Here is a 12907-nt window from a genome sequence, read left to right as displayed (position 1 = left end):
GCTCAGCCGGCCAGCTGTCGGGCAGGGAATGTCACTGGCATTCCAGGCTCTTTGGGCCTGTGAGGGGCCCGGACGTGATTCTGACTTGCTCTTTTCAGGGAGCTCCTGGTCAGGTCAGAGAGGCCTGGGCAGTAGGGCCATGATGGAGCAGGAGGGTATGGGATGCAGAGACAGAATGCAGCCCCTCCGAGCCTCTCAGCTTCTGTGCTGAGGCTTCCAGGCTCATCGCCCAGATCTGGATGGGAGGGAGCTGTTCATATTTCCCTGAGGGGTGGGGGGTGGCTGGTGGAGCCGGGGAGCAGAACTTTTTAAGGAAGGAAGGGGTTGTCAAAGGGGCCAAGGACTGGGGCCCTGAGGATCTATTGCAAGTGGGCCAGGCGGGGAGGGGGGCAGCCTGGTCTGTCCAGCTTAGTGCCCGTGGCCCCTCCCGAGCAGCACCACCTGTCCCTGGGACCCTGAGGAGGAACTCCCCAGCCCTCAGGCAGGTGGGCGGCCGGTGGGCTGGACTTGCCTTTCACAGATGAGAACGCTGAGGTCCCTGCCCAGAGCCAAAGTGGTAGGAGGGGGACAGAGGTGCTTGGAGAGCGGAGGGGCAAGGACAAGTTAAAAGGCTGGGCCGGGGAGAGGCCTCACGTGAGGGCTCTCCCTGGCTGCACCCCCGGCAGGTGCCGCAGGCCTGGGTGCTCAGGTTCCCGCACTGACAGGTGAGACGTGACAGAGCTGTGGGTGTGGCTTGGACACCATCCCCACGAAGGCCTCTCGGGCACCACCGCTGAGCTGGACAAGGTCACAGCCTGGTTCAGGCTGATTCGAGCCCCAAATACGTTCCGTTGCCACGGGGCCCCTCCCTGCTTTCAGGAGCTCAGGGCAGGATGGCCTGCAGCGGGGGTCCTCCTCTGAGCCCCCATATGCAGTGGCCTCGCCTCTCCCTCTCCACCGCCAGTGAGCCCACGGCCACCCCAGCCCCTCTCCACAGGCACCGCCTACAGCCCCTGAGCCTTGCATATACCCACGAACACAGTACACACATCACATATATACACACACGTGCACACACAGTGCATGCAGCAATACACATACACAACAAGCACATGCCATAAACAACATACAACGCAAAACACACACCCTACATGCAACTGACACAAAACACAGTTACAGACACACGGGATACTATGTGTTTTTACTCTGAGCAACAACACACCAAGAAATGAGAAAGGATGCTGAGACTTGAGAGAATTGACCCCCTGCCCATAGCATCTCTCCCAGTAGCCCTGGCGGCCTTCGGGAAGCTGACCCCAGGCCCTTGTGCTGGTCTAAGCTCCTTCAGCTTCCTGCTCTTGTTTTGTGGGCTGGTCATGCCAGGCACCCTCCCTTGCCACCACCCTCATACAGGGTGGAGCTGGCTTTGGACTGTCCAGCGCCAGGTCCAGGAGGCCTCCCTAGCCCTCTATCGAGCCTGCCATCCCCAAATGCCGGGCTCCCTGCAGACCCCGCTGCGTGGGGTCACCCGGTGCACAGCTCCTGCTATGTGAGCCTTGCCTCTCTGGGCTTCTGGAGCGAGGCATCTGTGGCTCTCTTTCTGGGCAATTCAGTGAGCCACGCCCTTCATGGAGTGAGTCATGGAATCCCCCCAAAAGCCCAATAAGGTCAGAGCAGGCCCATTTGCAAATGAGGATCTGAGGCTCCGAGAAGCGGATCCACCCCCCATCTGCTTCTCTGAGCCATTCTCTTTGAGCCTCATGGGGGCACCAACTCAGTGGCCGGCCCAGGCTGGTCTCAGCCCGCACCCCGGGTGGATTGGATGTGTAGGGTTCTTGCCCCTGCAGGGTGATCAGCTCCAGAAGCTTACGGGGCTGACCTCCTGTGCGTCAGTATCCTTTTCTATCAACTGGGGAAAATGGTAACACCTTCCCTAGGGGCTGTGGTGACATTAAAGAATCCATGTAAAGCCTTAGAACTGTGCCCGGCTACTGTGATTAGCTTACTACCCTTCTAACAACCATTGACTCTACCTTAGGACTCTGCTCAGGTGTACCCCCACCCCCACCCCTGTCCAGGAAGCCCTCCCTAACCCCTGCAGTCTGGCTCAGGCATCCATCCCTGACGCTGGCCAACTCTGGTGCCCACGATCCCAACAGCAGCCCTCACCCAGCCCCTATAGTGTGCAGTGATCTTCGTGTACACTTCTCGGGGCGGGGCACCAGTGATGAAGGTCTCCGTGTCATTCTGTGTGGCATGTATGCTGGGGTCTCCTTGCTTCTTCCTCTGGGCCAATGTGTCTGCTTGGGAGGCAGCTCATTGCCTAAGGGCATCGTGGGAGGGTAGGAGACTCTCCCTCCCCTTCTCAGACCTTGGTCAGGCTCTGGATGTTCCCCTGCTAGAGGATGGGGGAGGGACACAGGGCACAGCCCCTTCCTTCCCCATCCTCCGCTGAGCCCGTGGCTGGAGTCAAGGGATCAGCAGGAGCTCCAGGACCTGTCCTGTGACTTGTTACAGTCACACAGCTCCTTCAACCCCCCCAGACTCCGGATCCTGCTCACTGCATATGCATGAACTGGCCCCGACAGAGATGGCAGCTCCCCTAGACGCTGAGGTCCTCCTCCCAAAGGGAGACTGTCAGATGTTCCTGTCCTCTTGGCAGGTTCTTTAGGATACCCTTCCCCACTGGGAAGGCTGGGCTGAGGCCTTGGCTGCCCCTTGCACAAGTGAGGGCCATGTCCCCTGCCCCCAGAGGGCTCCCGGTTGGTTAGGGACACTCAAGAGATGCCAGCCACTTCAGGAGCCTAGTTAAGCCTTGCCCAGTGACCCTGCTGGCACCCCTCCACCTGGGCAACTGCCTATGGAACAGGGCTGGGGTATGGGACCCCCTCTGCCACATGTCAATCCTACTAGTCAAGCCAGTCCTCTCCCAGGCACCAATGCCTGGCCAGCTATAGGCCTCTTGGCATAATGAAATGAGCCCGGGCAGGGGACTAGATGGATCTGCCCTGCGACAGCCCTTAGGAGTTCACATGTAAAGGTGCGGGCTAGAGTATGGAGCGGAGCATGAAGTGTGCATGTGTGTGCATGCAGTGGTGGCAGGGCTCACAGGAGGTCAGTGAGGGCTGCCTGGAAGGCTTCTTGGAAGAGGGGAGTCCTGGCCAGCAGTGAGAGGGAGGCACAGGCTCTACAGACCAGGAGAGGCAAGCTGAAGTGAGGCCCAGGTGGTCCCTGTTGGAGCCTAGCCACCCCTTCCCCCCCCCCCCCCCCCCCCCCCGCCACGGTCCTCCCTGCGGCTCCCTGTGGCCAGCAGCTCTGCAGCGCTCGGCTCCGCTCCACTCTGCTCAGCTCCGCTCCGCTCCAGGAAGGCCACCTCCTCCCTGCCCTCCTCCACCCTCCTCCTGCTGTCACCACTCACCGCTCATAGCCTTGAGGGGGTGGGGACCCCAGGGCTGGACACACCCCACTGTGGCTCCAGAGCCTAGCTGGTCGGACGGACGCACGGTTGGACGCAGGAACCCGGAGCCCCGAGGTGGGCAGTGTGCCAGGGTCCCTCACAGCCTCCTCAAGGTCAGTGCCAGCAGGGGATTCAGCCACTCTGGGGTCCTTGAGACCTACGGAGCCCACCTCAAGCCCCTCATCCCAGACTTCAGGCCCTAAAACAGTCTTTACCTCAGGTGTACCTGGCGCAGGCAGGGCCAGGGGGCAGGGGGCACCGCTGTATCCAATGGGGGCCCAGGTCCGGGGGTCTATTGGAAGAGGTCCCAGGCCAGGGGCCAGCCCCGGACCTGCTCACGGAGGCCTCACTGGGGACACCCAGCACCGGCCATGGGGAGCTAAAATTGGAAAGCGGCAAGTGGGAGGCAGCTGACAAGGCTATTTTGTGGGCTCTTCACCGTGCTCTGGTTTCAAACTCCTGCTCCATTAACCCGATCCTCCAGGCCTCCCTCCCCCAACCTGGCCGATGAGGAGGAGCCTCAGCCCTCAGGCCAACAGTGCAGAGGTCGGTCTGGGAAGCCCCCTGGTATGGGCAGGGGCAGCAATGCTCTTAACCGAGATTCCAGAGGGCTCACTGGGAACACACAGTCCCGTCCCAGGCTCACTGTGTGACCTTGAGAGATCCCTGCCCCTCTCTGGGCCATGACCCCCCTGTCTATGTAGTGGGGAGAATGCTGACTGTGGGGGCCCGGAAGAGCTGGTTGCATTGCTGGTAAAGGAGATTTGGGGGAGAATCAGGGGTGGGAGACAGGGCCATGCCAGCCACCTCTTGGCCCAGCCCAGCCCAAGAAAGTGCCTAGCATGTTCTTCCCTTTAATTTGGCCCTGGGTCTGTTAACCGTGGCACCCTTGGGAAAGCCCAAGGCCAGGCTGGAGCATAGGAGGGGGTGGCCCAGCAGGACTCCTGGGGATGAACTAGGCCCTGGAAGAAGGGGGTGGCTAGGCTAACCCTGAGCCTGATACCGGTCAGCACCTTGGACAGAGGCCAGCACCATCCCTGGGGCTGTCTGGCCCTGCCTGGCCCCACACCCACTACCCCAGGGCACCTCTTCAAATAGCTCTGCCTCTAGCCAGCATCTAGGGCCTGAATACACAAGCACTGAGAGAGAGGGCGGTGTGGCCACGGACACAAGGCAGGGACCAGGGAAGTGGCAGGCTGGGGCTCAGGGGCTGGTTGGGGCAATGGGAATCAGTGAGAGGCTGGAGGATGAATGAGAGGTAAGGAAGCTTAATGCTGGGGACAGGACCTGGGAGGCCAGGAGATCTCAGAGAAGTAAAGGCAGCTCTGGAGGGGTGTGGGAATCTGAGAAAAGGGTACTGGGGGGGGGGGGCACTGTCAGTAGCTGAAGGAGGCTTACTGAGGGGGGTGGGGACCCTGGGGGCCAGAAACATGATTGAGGTGACATAGATGGAATCCCTCCACATGAAGATTATCTGAGGCCTTGGCAGGAGCAGTTGGAGCAAAAGGTGGGGACCGGTCCACCTGAAAGGTATGAAGGAGTAAATGAAGGTGAGGCAGGCAGGCTGAGAGTGAAGGTTAGGCTTTCAAAAGCCTTCAAAAGGAAGAGGGGGAGCAAGAACAGCTGCTAGGAATGGGCACCGATGTTACGGCATCTGGGAGGGGAGGGGTGGGGGACAGGGATAGGATAGGATAATAGCATGAGATCCCTGGAGGGCAGGAGGGGCAATCTCTCTTCAGAATGGGATCCCTATCACTTCTGTGGGGGACCATCAGCTGGGGCTAGACAGGGCTGGGGGGCAGCAGTGCCCTCACCCGATCTGTCTCCCCCAGCGCCATCCAGGCTATGAGCATCAAGACAGCATTGCCCGCGGCGGAGCTGGGCTTATACTCCCTGGTGCTGAGTGGGGCTCTGGCCTATGCTGGTCGGGGTCTCCTTGAAGCTTCACAAGGTAATGGCCGGGCTCTGGAGCAGGGGGTGGGACCCTTCTTCCCCTGCGGGCCTCAGGGTTCTACTCAGCAAGGCCATAAACTTCAAGGCTCCAGACCCAGGATATTCCCTAAGCCCCGGGGTTTGGGCTGAGCTAGGTGTAGTCACAGGGAGAAGACAGATGCAGAGGCACTGACAGAGACCTGCACACAGAGCCACAGACAGAGAGAGAGAGAAAGAGACACTCGGGGGTACAGTCAGGACCTGGCCCGAGACACAAAATGAGACCCAGAGAGAAGCAGAGGCAGAGAGAGAGAGACCTAGACCCATTCCCATCCCTCTAGGGTGAGGGTCAGCCTTGCTGTAGGGGCAGGTGAGGGTGTGAAGTCCCCGCAGCCCCCACTGAGGCCACACTCTGTTCTCAGATGGGGCCCACAGGAAGGCTTTCCGGGAATCTGTGAGACCTGGCTGGGAGTACATTGGCCGGAAGATGGTAGGTCCCGCACACCCCAGGGTCCCTGACTGAGGTCCCCGATCCCTGGCATGTGTCTCCCATCCCGGACCCTTTCTGACTCTCCCCCGTTCCAGATGTTCCCATGTAACAGAGGGCTCACAGTGAGGAGGGTCTCTGGCTTGAGCTTCAGAGCCCTCCATCTCCCCACTGGCCCATCCATTTCCCCACTGTGTCCTCCTGGGGCCACATCAAGCCTGCCCCCAGACACTGCTCATTTAGGAACTAAATTGAGACATGCTTCAGCAGGGGCCTCCAGCACCATCCTTCCCAGGAACAATGCCATTAATGGTGGAATGTCAGGCAATATGCTGAACAGAGGGGGGGTTCTGGGGGGCAGGGCAGCACACATGGTACCTCTTGTTTCTCTCTACCTACCTGGCTGGTACTTCCCCCAGAGGGGAAGGTGAGGGCCTCCAGCCATGGCTGTCCTCTAATACCTAAGAATATGGGGGCTGGGGAGGTAGATGCTGGGACTGTGCTCAGCCGAAGCGCCAGCCCATCCTGCCTCCTGCCCCTCCTTAACCTGCCTGGGCCTGCCCCAGGACGTGGCTGACTTCGAGTGGGTGATGTGGTTCACCTCCTTCCGAAACATCGTCGTCTTCGCCCTCTCTGGACATGTGCTGTTTGCTAAACTCTGCACGATGGTTGCCCCCCAGGTGAGCCGGACCTGAGCCACCCCAGCCTCCCCTGCCGGCTCCCCTTGAGCAACAAGGGTTGGGGTCCCACCTCCACTTGTATGGATAGATAAACCATTCCTTCTCCCTGTCCACAGCTCCGCTCCTGGATGTATGCCATGTATGGGGCCCTGGCTGTGCTGGGCACGATGGGCCCTTGGTACCTGGGGCTGCTGCTTGGCCACTGTGTCAGCCTCTATGTGGCCTCACTTTTGGGCCAGCCCTGGCTCTGTCTTGGCCTCGGCCTGGCCAGCCTTGCCTCCTTCAAGCTGGATCCCCTCATCTCCTGGCAGGTGTGCACTGGGGAAGGGCAAGGGTGGAGGGTGCAAGAATAGGACCCCAAACTGCTCACCCCATTTAAGCCCTTACTTTTGGAGTCTCCCCCAAGCATTTCCTTCACTTTCCCACCTGTCTCCAAACCTCTGACTGTGGCACATACCCACCCACAAAGTGGTCCCCTCCACCGCAGCGGGGACGTATCCAGCTTGTTCCCTGCTCTATCCAAGCACTCAACATGAATTAGCCTTCAGTGGCCAGTGTTGATTGGCTCTGCAAGAGAGGAAGGGGCCAGGACAATGCTGGGCCCCTATGGGAAGCTGAGTGGGCTTCCCAGAGATGGGGCACCTGGTGAGCTGGCGGCCTGTTCTCTCCCATCCAGAGCGGGTTTGTAACAGGCACTTTTGATCTTCAAGAGGTGCTGTTTCACGGGGGCAGCGGTTTCACCGTGCTGCGTTGTACCAGCTTTGCGCTGGAGAGCTGTGCCCACCCTGACCGCCGCTACTCCCTAGCTGACCTGCTCAAGTACAACTTCTACCTGCCTTTCTTCTTCTTCGGGCCCATCATGACCTTTGATCGCTTCCACGCCCAGGTGATCGGACACCCTGTGGGCTTCCAGAACAGGGCTGGGTCTCCCTCTTCAGACAGGGGCTCCCATCTCAGCTAGGGCTCCCAGGGCAGGCTGTGTCCTCACCCTCAGGCAGAACCCCAGGATGAAGCCATAATACCCTGTCTCCTCAGACCCCAGCATGGGGCCACATTCCCTGCTCAGACGGGGATCACAGGCTAGAGAAGTGGCTCCACTCTCAGGCACAGCTGCCAGGATGAAGGTGCGTCTCCCTTCACCTTCAGATCCCCAGACAGTTGGTGACCCCCCGCCCCATTCAGACAGGATGCCTCCAGGAGGCCTTGCCTCCCCACTCAGACACTTCGCATCCCCCAGATGAGCCAGGTGGAGCCGGTGAGGCGCGAGGGTGAGCTGTGGCGCATCCGGGCCCAGGGCGGCCTCAGCGTCGTGGCCATCATGGCCGTGGACATCTTCTTCCACTTCTTCTACATCCTCACCATCCCCAGTGACCTCAAGTTTGCCAACCGCCTCCCGGAGAGCGCCCTCGGTGGGTGCGCGACTGGGCCAGAACAGGGACTGGGAAAGACAGAAAGACAGACCCTCTGCGCCCCAATGGCGTCACTGCTGGGGAGCTGACACCCTGCGAGGGCACAGCACCTATCCAAGGGTGGGGGAGCCGGGATTTACTCTTTGAAATGCCTGGGACTTGAAGTTAGCTTTGTTCTATGAGGCCAGACGGGCAGAGCCGCCTCACAAGGGCCTCGGGTTGATTACCACAGCCTGGGTGGGGTCTCCCTGGGGCCGGCCGGGCCGGCTCCTCCCCCAGGAAATGGGGGGTGGGGTCTCCGTGGGGGCGGGCCGGCTGCCAGGACCTCCCCTACGACCTGCGGAGAGAGGGCGTAGGGGAGGGCCTGGCTCCGTGCCTCCCTACCACGATTTGGGGCGTCCGGGGAGCGGAGATCCGCGCGACGCCCCCCAGTCAGTGACGACACCCTATCCCCAGCTGGCCTAGCCTACTCAAACCTGGTGTACGACTGGGTGAAGGCGGCCGTCCTCTTCGGCGTGGTCAACACAGTGGCGCGCCTTGACCACTTGGACCCTCCCCAGCCTCCTAAGTGCATCACCGCTCTCTATGTCTTCGCCGAAACGTGAGTGCGAGGTCCGGGGACAAGCCACTGGGATCCCCACCTTCCCGTAGCCTCTTTCCCCCATTCCCCCGGAGCACTGCTCCTGGCTGATTCACACCCATCTGCCCTCCTCCCTCAGGCACTTTGACCGTGGCATCAACGACTGGCTTTGCAAGTGAGTTGGGGTGGGGTGGGGTAATGGTCACAGTCATCCCACCAGGTGTCTGAGCAAGGCAGTGCAGAGATGGGTCCACGTTTTAAAAGATCAGCCCTGGGCCAGAAGAAGCAAGGAGGAGGTCATCGCAGAGGTCTGGGTGAAAGACAGAGGTTTGGACATGGGTGGGGGCTCTGGAGGTGAGAGAAATGGCTGGAGTCAAGACACACAGCAGGGAGCTTGGACAGGACTTGGCCATGGATTGAGGGGATCAAGAAGGAGAGGGAAATGACTCCCAGATTCCTATGCCTGGGAAGATGGAGGGGCAGCATCCAGAGAGGGGTTCTGTGTGAGAAATGGTTGGAATCTGGGAGACATTCTTGTGGAGGTTCAGGGAGGTGGTTAGGTCTGAGGGTCTGGGGTTCAGAGAAGTCTGGAGGACCAATGCAGCTCCGAGCCTTATGAGTGTGGGAAGGTGGTCTTTAGTCCTTGGGAGTGCCTAAGTCCCAAGGAGAAAGAGTAAAGAAGAGGAGAGAAGGTGTGGCTGAGATTGGAGCAGGAAGAACTCCCATTGGGGGAGAAGAGAGAGTAGCAGAAGGGACTGAAAGGTGTGATCAGAGGAGTAGAACAGTCAAGACCACATGACAGTCTGGAAACAAGGAAGAGCATCCAGGCACGGTGGGGGCAGCTGGGTCAGATGCTGCTGGGAAGTTAGCTACTGAGGGGGAGACAGAGGAGTTGCTGAAGGGAGAAGTGAGGTGTGTTAAGACAGCAAATAGTGGGACATGCTCGGTTGCTAAGAGGAAGTCTAAGTTGGGAGGCAGGACAGAGGGGTGATTGATAGAGTGAGGTCCCCAAGGAGGAAGGAGGTGATGGAACCAATGCTAGGCAGAGGCTTGGCTTCAGGACAGGAAGGAGGAACAGAAGCCAGCATGGATGCAGGGTGGCGGGTTAGTGTCGAGAAGGATCCACCGGAAGCCTTCAGTTTTCTGCATGAAGTAGGAGGCAAGGTCACCAGCTGAGAGATGCCGGGTTGGGCACAGAGGGAGGCAGCATCTTTGGGCCCCGTTTCCTCTTGCCTAGCTCACCCACCACACCCGCTCACAGTTGGGGGAGAGATAAGGGTGGAGTAGCCACTGGAGAGCATGGCGGAAGAAGAAGCTGACTAGAGAAACCTTGGCATTGAGAGCCCAGGTGGGGTTGGAGGTAATGGATTTATGGACTCTAGCATGTAAAGGTGTGAGATTTTCCTTATCAGAGCTTAGCCTCTTGGGTGCAGGTGAGGAGACCATGGGAGATTGGGCTCTCCCAGATTGGTGAGAAGGAAGAAGTGAAGGATGAGGGGTTTTAGGTTATTTATAATGATGATCATTGAATTTAAGCCAGTTAAAGAGGGTGGTAAAAATAGGGTTGCAAGGTGAGGAAGAGGGGGAGGGGGAGGGGTCAATGAGATTGAAGAACTGGAGCTGGGGGGGGGCATGTCAGGAGGGGCTGGGTGGAGAATGATAACTAGGAAGGAATGAAATTTCAAGTGGTGACAAAGTTGGAGTATGACCATGGGAGTGGGTGGCTGAGATGGTGTGGAGAAGCAACCACTGGAAATGAAGAGGTCAAGGCATGAAGAGGCCAGTTACTCAATGGGTCTTCTACTGAATTTATTTAACAAATATTTATTGAGTACCTACTATGTGCCAGGCACTGTTCTAGGCACTGGAGATACAGCAGTGAACATGGCAAAGACCCTGAACTCATGGAGCTTACAGTCTAGTGGGGAGAAACAGACTATAAACAGGTAAACAGACACATAAATAATTTTAGAGAGTGGTAAGCATTATAAAAAAAAAAAAGTGTAATGGGATAGAAGCTGGCCACAGGGTAGAAGCTTCTACAGTTATGGTCTGGGCAGGCCTCTGATATTTGAATTGAGACTTGAGTGATAAGGAAATCTAGGGAAGAGAATTCAAGGGAGAAGGAACAAGGGCATACGTTTGAGGCAGGAACCAGCTGCCTGTGTCTGAGGGACAGGAAGGCCAGTAAGGCAAGAATGAGCGGGAAATGGTGGGTGAAGAGGTCAGGGAGGGAGGCGGAAACCAGACATCGTGGGATCTTCTAGCCTTAGTAGGGAGGTGGTTTATTCTAATTGTAATGGGGAGCCTTTGGGGGAGGGTTTGATTGTGGAAGTCATGTGCTCTGATTCTGGGTGCTATGTGGAGAACGGTTGGTAGGGGTCCAAGGCAGAGGCAGGGAAGTGACTTAAGAGGCTCTTGCAATAATCTATGAGAGGAAATGACCCGCTGGGCAAGGGTGGTGTAGTGGGGGTGGCAAGCAGCAGTCAGGACTGCGTGGAGCCCATAGAATTTGCTGGCTTGGATGTGGAGAGGGGAACGGATAGTCCAAGATGGCACCACGTCTTCTCGATGCAACTGAATGGATGGAAGTGTCATTGTCTGAGATGAGGATGCAGCGGGTTTGGACAGGGATGGGGGACTCTGTCATTCAAGTGAGATGTCTAGTGACAGTTGGATGTGTGAGTCAAGAGAGCAGGCTAGAGACACAGATTTGGGGCTCGTCAGCCTAGAAACAGTGTTCAAAGTCTTGGGTCTGGATGAGATCGCTTGGGGAATGGATGAGGAGACACCGAAGTTCAAAGCTGAGCCTTCCACATTCTGAAGTTGGGTGGAAGAGGAGCAGCCATCTGAGGTCAGGGATGTTGGACGTGCCCGGGATGATGGTGTTGAGGAGGGTTGCCCCTGTGGCATATCCTTTGCCCATCTCCTACCTGCCCTCTCCCACACCCCCGCTAGTCCTTTCTCCTGCCTTTCTTGCAGGTATGTGTATGACCACATTGGTGGGGAGCACTCCGAGGTGATTCCAGAGCTGGGGGCCACCGTGGCCACCTTTGCCATCACTACTCTGTGGCTTGGACCTTGTGATACTGTTTACCTGTGGTCATTCCTTAACTGCTTTGGCCTCAACTTTGAACTCTGGGTGCAGAAGCTGGCCGAGTGGGGGCCCCTAGCACAAATTGAGGTGAGTAGGGAAGGCCTGGGGCAGGGGTTGGCTGGGTCACTGGAGGGGGTGCATTGCTGCTCTCTGGAGTCTTCCAGCCACACCTGGCCCCCAGTCCGGAACTTTCTCACCACAACTTCCTGGCTGTCAAGGCAGTGGCTCCCCCTCTTGGTATCCAGCACCCCCTTTTGTGGAGTGTGGACACCTGGGCCAGGCTGTGATGGTCAGGCCCTCCCCTCTCTCTGGTCCTCAGTATTCCCATCTTTAACAACAAGGGAGGGCTGCCCTGGGGACTCTCAGAGACCCAAGCACATCCCCAGGACCTGGGGGAGCCCCGTGGGCAGGACCTCTGACCAACTGTGTCCTCTTTCCCCTTGACCTCTTGCCCCACTGCCAATGTTTTCCTGGACTGGGCAGGCCTCTCTGTCGGAGCAGATGTCTCGCAGGGTCCGGGCCCTCTTTGGGGCCATGAACTTCTGGGCCATCATCATGTACAACCTTGTAAGCCTGAACAGTCTTGAGTTCACAGAGCTGGTTGCCAGGCGCCTGCTACTCACAGGTGAGAGACAGGGAGGTGTGGATACAGAAGATGCCAGGTATCAACCTTGAGGACTGTGACCTCCTGAAATGCCCCCACCCCACCCCAACACCCCGGGGACCTAGCAGGGTGGGCCAATCAAGTGGGGAGGGGCATGAGAAGAAAAGAGTCCCTGAGGCTGGGGTCCTGCTCCCAGGCATCGATGACCTCTTCCCCACACAGGGTTCCCCCAGACCACTCTGGCCGTCCTATTTGTCACCTACTGTGGTGTCCAGCTGGTGAAGGAGCGAGAGCGAACCCTGGCCCTAGAGGAGGAGCAGAAGCAGGACAAAGAGAAGCCGGAGTAGGTGGGAGGAGGCAGAGGGGAGAGGGATAGGCTCTGCTCAGCTATTTCCGGGCCCAGGCCCAGGCCCAGGCCAGGCCGGATGGGGCCTGACCGCTAGAATAAAAGACTTTTCTACCACAGTTTGGCTGTTCCCTGTCCCTTCCACCAGCAATTTCCTGGCTCCTTGTCCATGCTCTTTGAGGAGGTGGGGGTTCTGAGCCCCAGGGAGTGGGGGGGGTCAGGCTCTCAGTGCACACAGAATGTGGAGGAGATACCCACATGGAGTGCGGAGGCCACTGACCTGGGCAACCCAGCAGCTGAACACCGAAGCCTGGAATCTTCAACCACCTGGCCACT

The 12907-nt window shown here is 58.4% G+C and overlaps 1 protein-coding gene across 2 annotated transcripts; it reads left to right on the top strand.

Moving 5' to 3' along the window:
• The first annotated feature begins 3332 nt into the window (after window positions 1–3332).
• Window positions 3333–12690, top strand: HHATL (hedgehog acyltransferase like). Of its 2 annotated transcripts, XM_034993015.1 has the most exons (13): window positions 3333–3549; window positions 3921–3982; window positions 5269–5387; window positions 5791–5858; window positions 6422–6535; window positions 6652–6846; window positions 7212–7421; window positions 7773–7944; window positions 8401–8545; window positions 8664–8699; window positions 11507–11708; window positions 12105–12246; window positions 12448–12690. In XM_034993015.1, exons 3-13 carry the CDS (start codon window positions 5282–5284, stop codon window positions 12570–12572), a joined length of 1515 nt encoding a protein of 504 aa, XP_034848906.1. In that variant the 5' UTR covers window positions 3333–3549; window positions 3921–3982; window positions 5269–5281; the 3' UTR covers window positions 12573–12690. The 2 variants fall into 2 exon arrangements, with proteins under 2 accessions (XP_034848906.1, XP_034848900.1); XM_034993009.1 differs by lacking the exon at window positions 3921–3982 and having other exon boundaries at window positions 3334–3549.
• The last annotated feature ends 217 nt before the right edge of the window (window positions 12691–12907 follow it).

The sequence above is a fragment of the Mirounga leonina genome, unplaced genomic scaffold, assembly GCF_011800145.1.
Source record: "Mirounga leonina isolate KUSES-001 unplaced genomic scaffold, KU_Mleo_1.0 Mir_115, whole genome shotgun sequence".
Lineage (NCBI taxonomy): Eukaryota > Metazoa > Chordata > Mammalia > Carnivora > Phocidae > Mirounga > Mirounga leonina.
This window is presented reverse-complemented; position numbering and strand designations above follow the sequence as displayed.

What these genes read in the sequence shown, in the direction of transcription:
- HHATL (XM_034993015.1), top strand. Translation starts at nt 5,282, where the DNA reads ATGAGCATCAAGACAGCATTGCCCGCGGCGGAGCTGGGCTTATACTCC. An exon ending in TCTCCTTGAAGCTTCACAAG is followed by an intron (nt 5,388 to 5,790) that starts GTAATGGCCGGG and finishes CTCTGTTCTCAG; the next exon opens with ATGGGGCCCACAGGAAGGCT. An exon ending in AGTACATTGGCCGGAAGATG is followed by an intron (nt 5,859 to 6,421) that starts GTAGGTCCCGCA and finishes GGCCTGCCCCAG; the next exon opens with GACGTGGCTGACTTCGAGTG.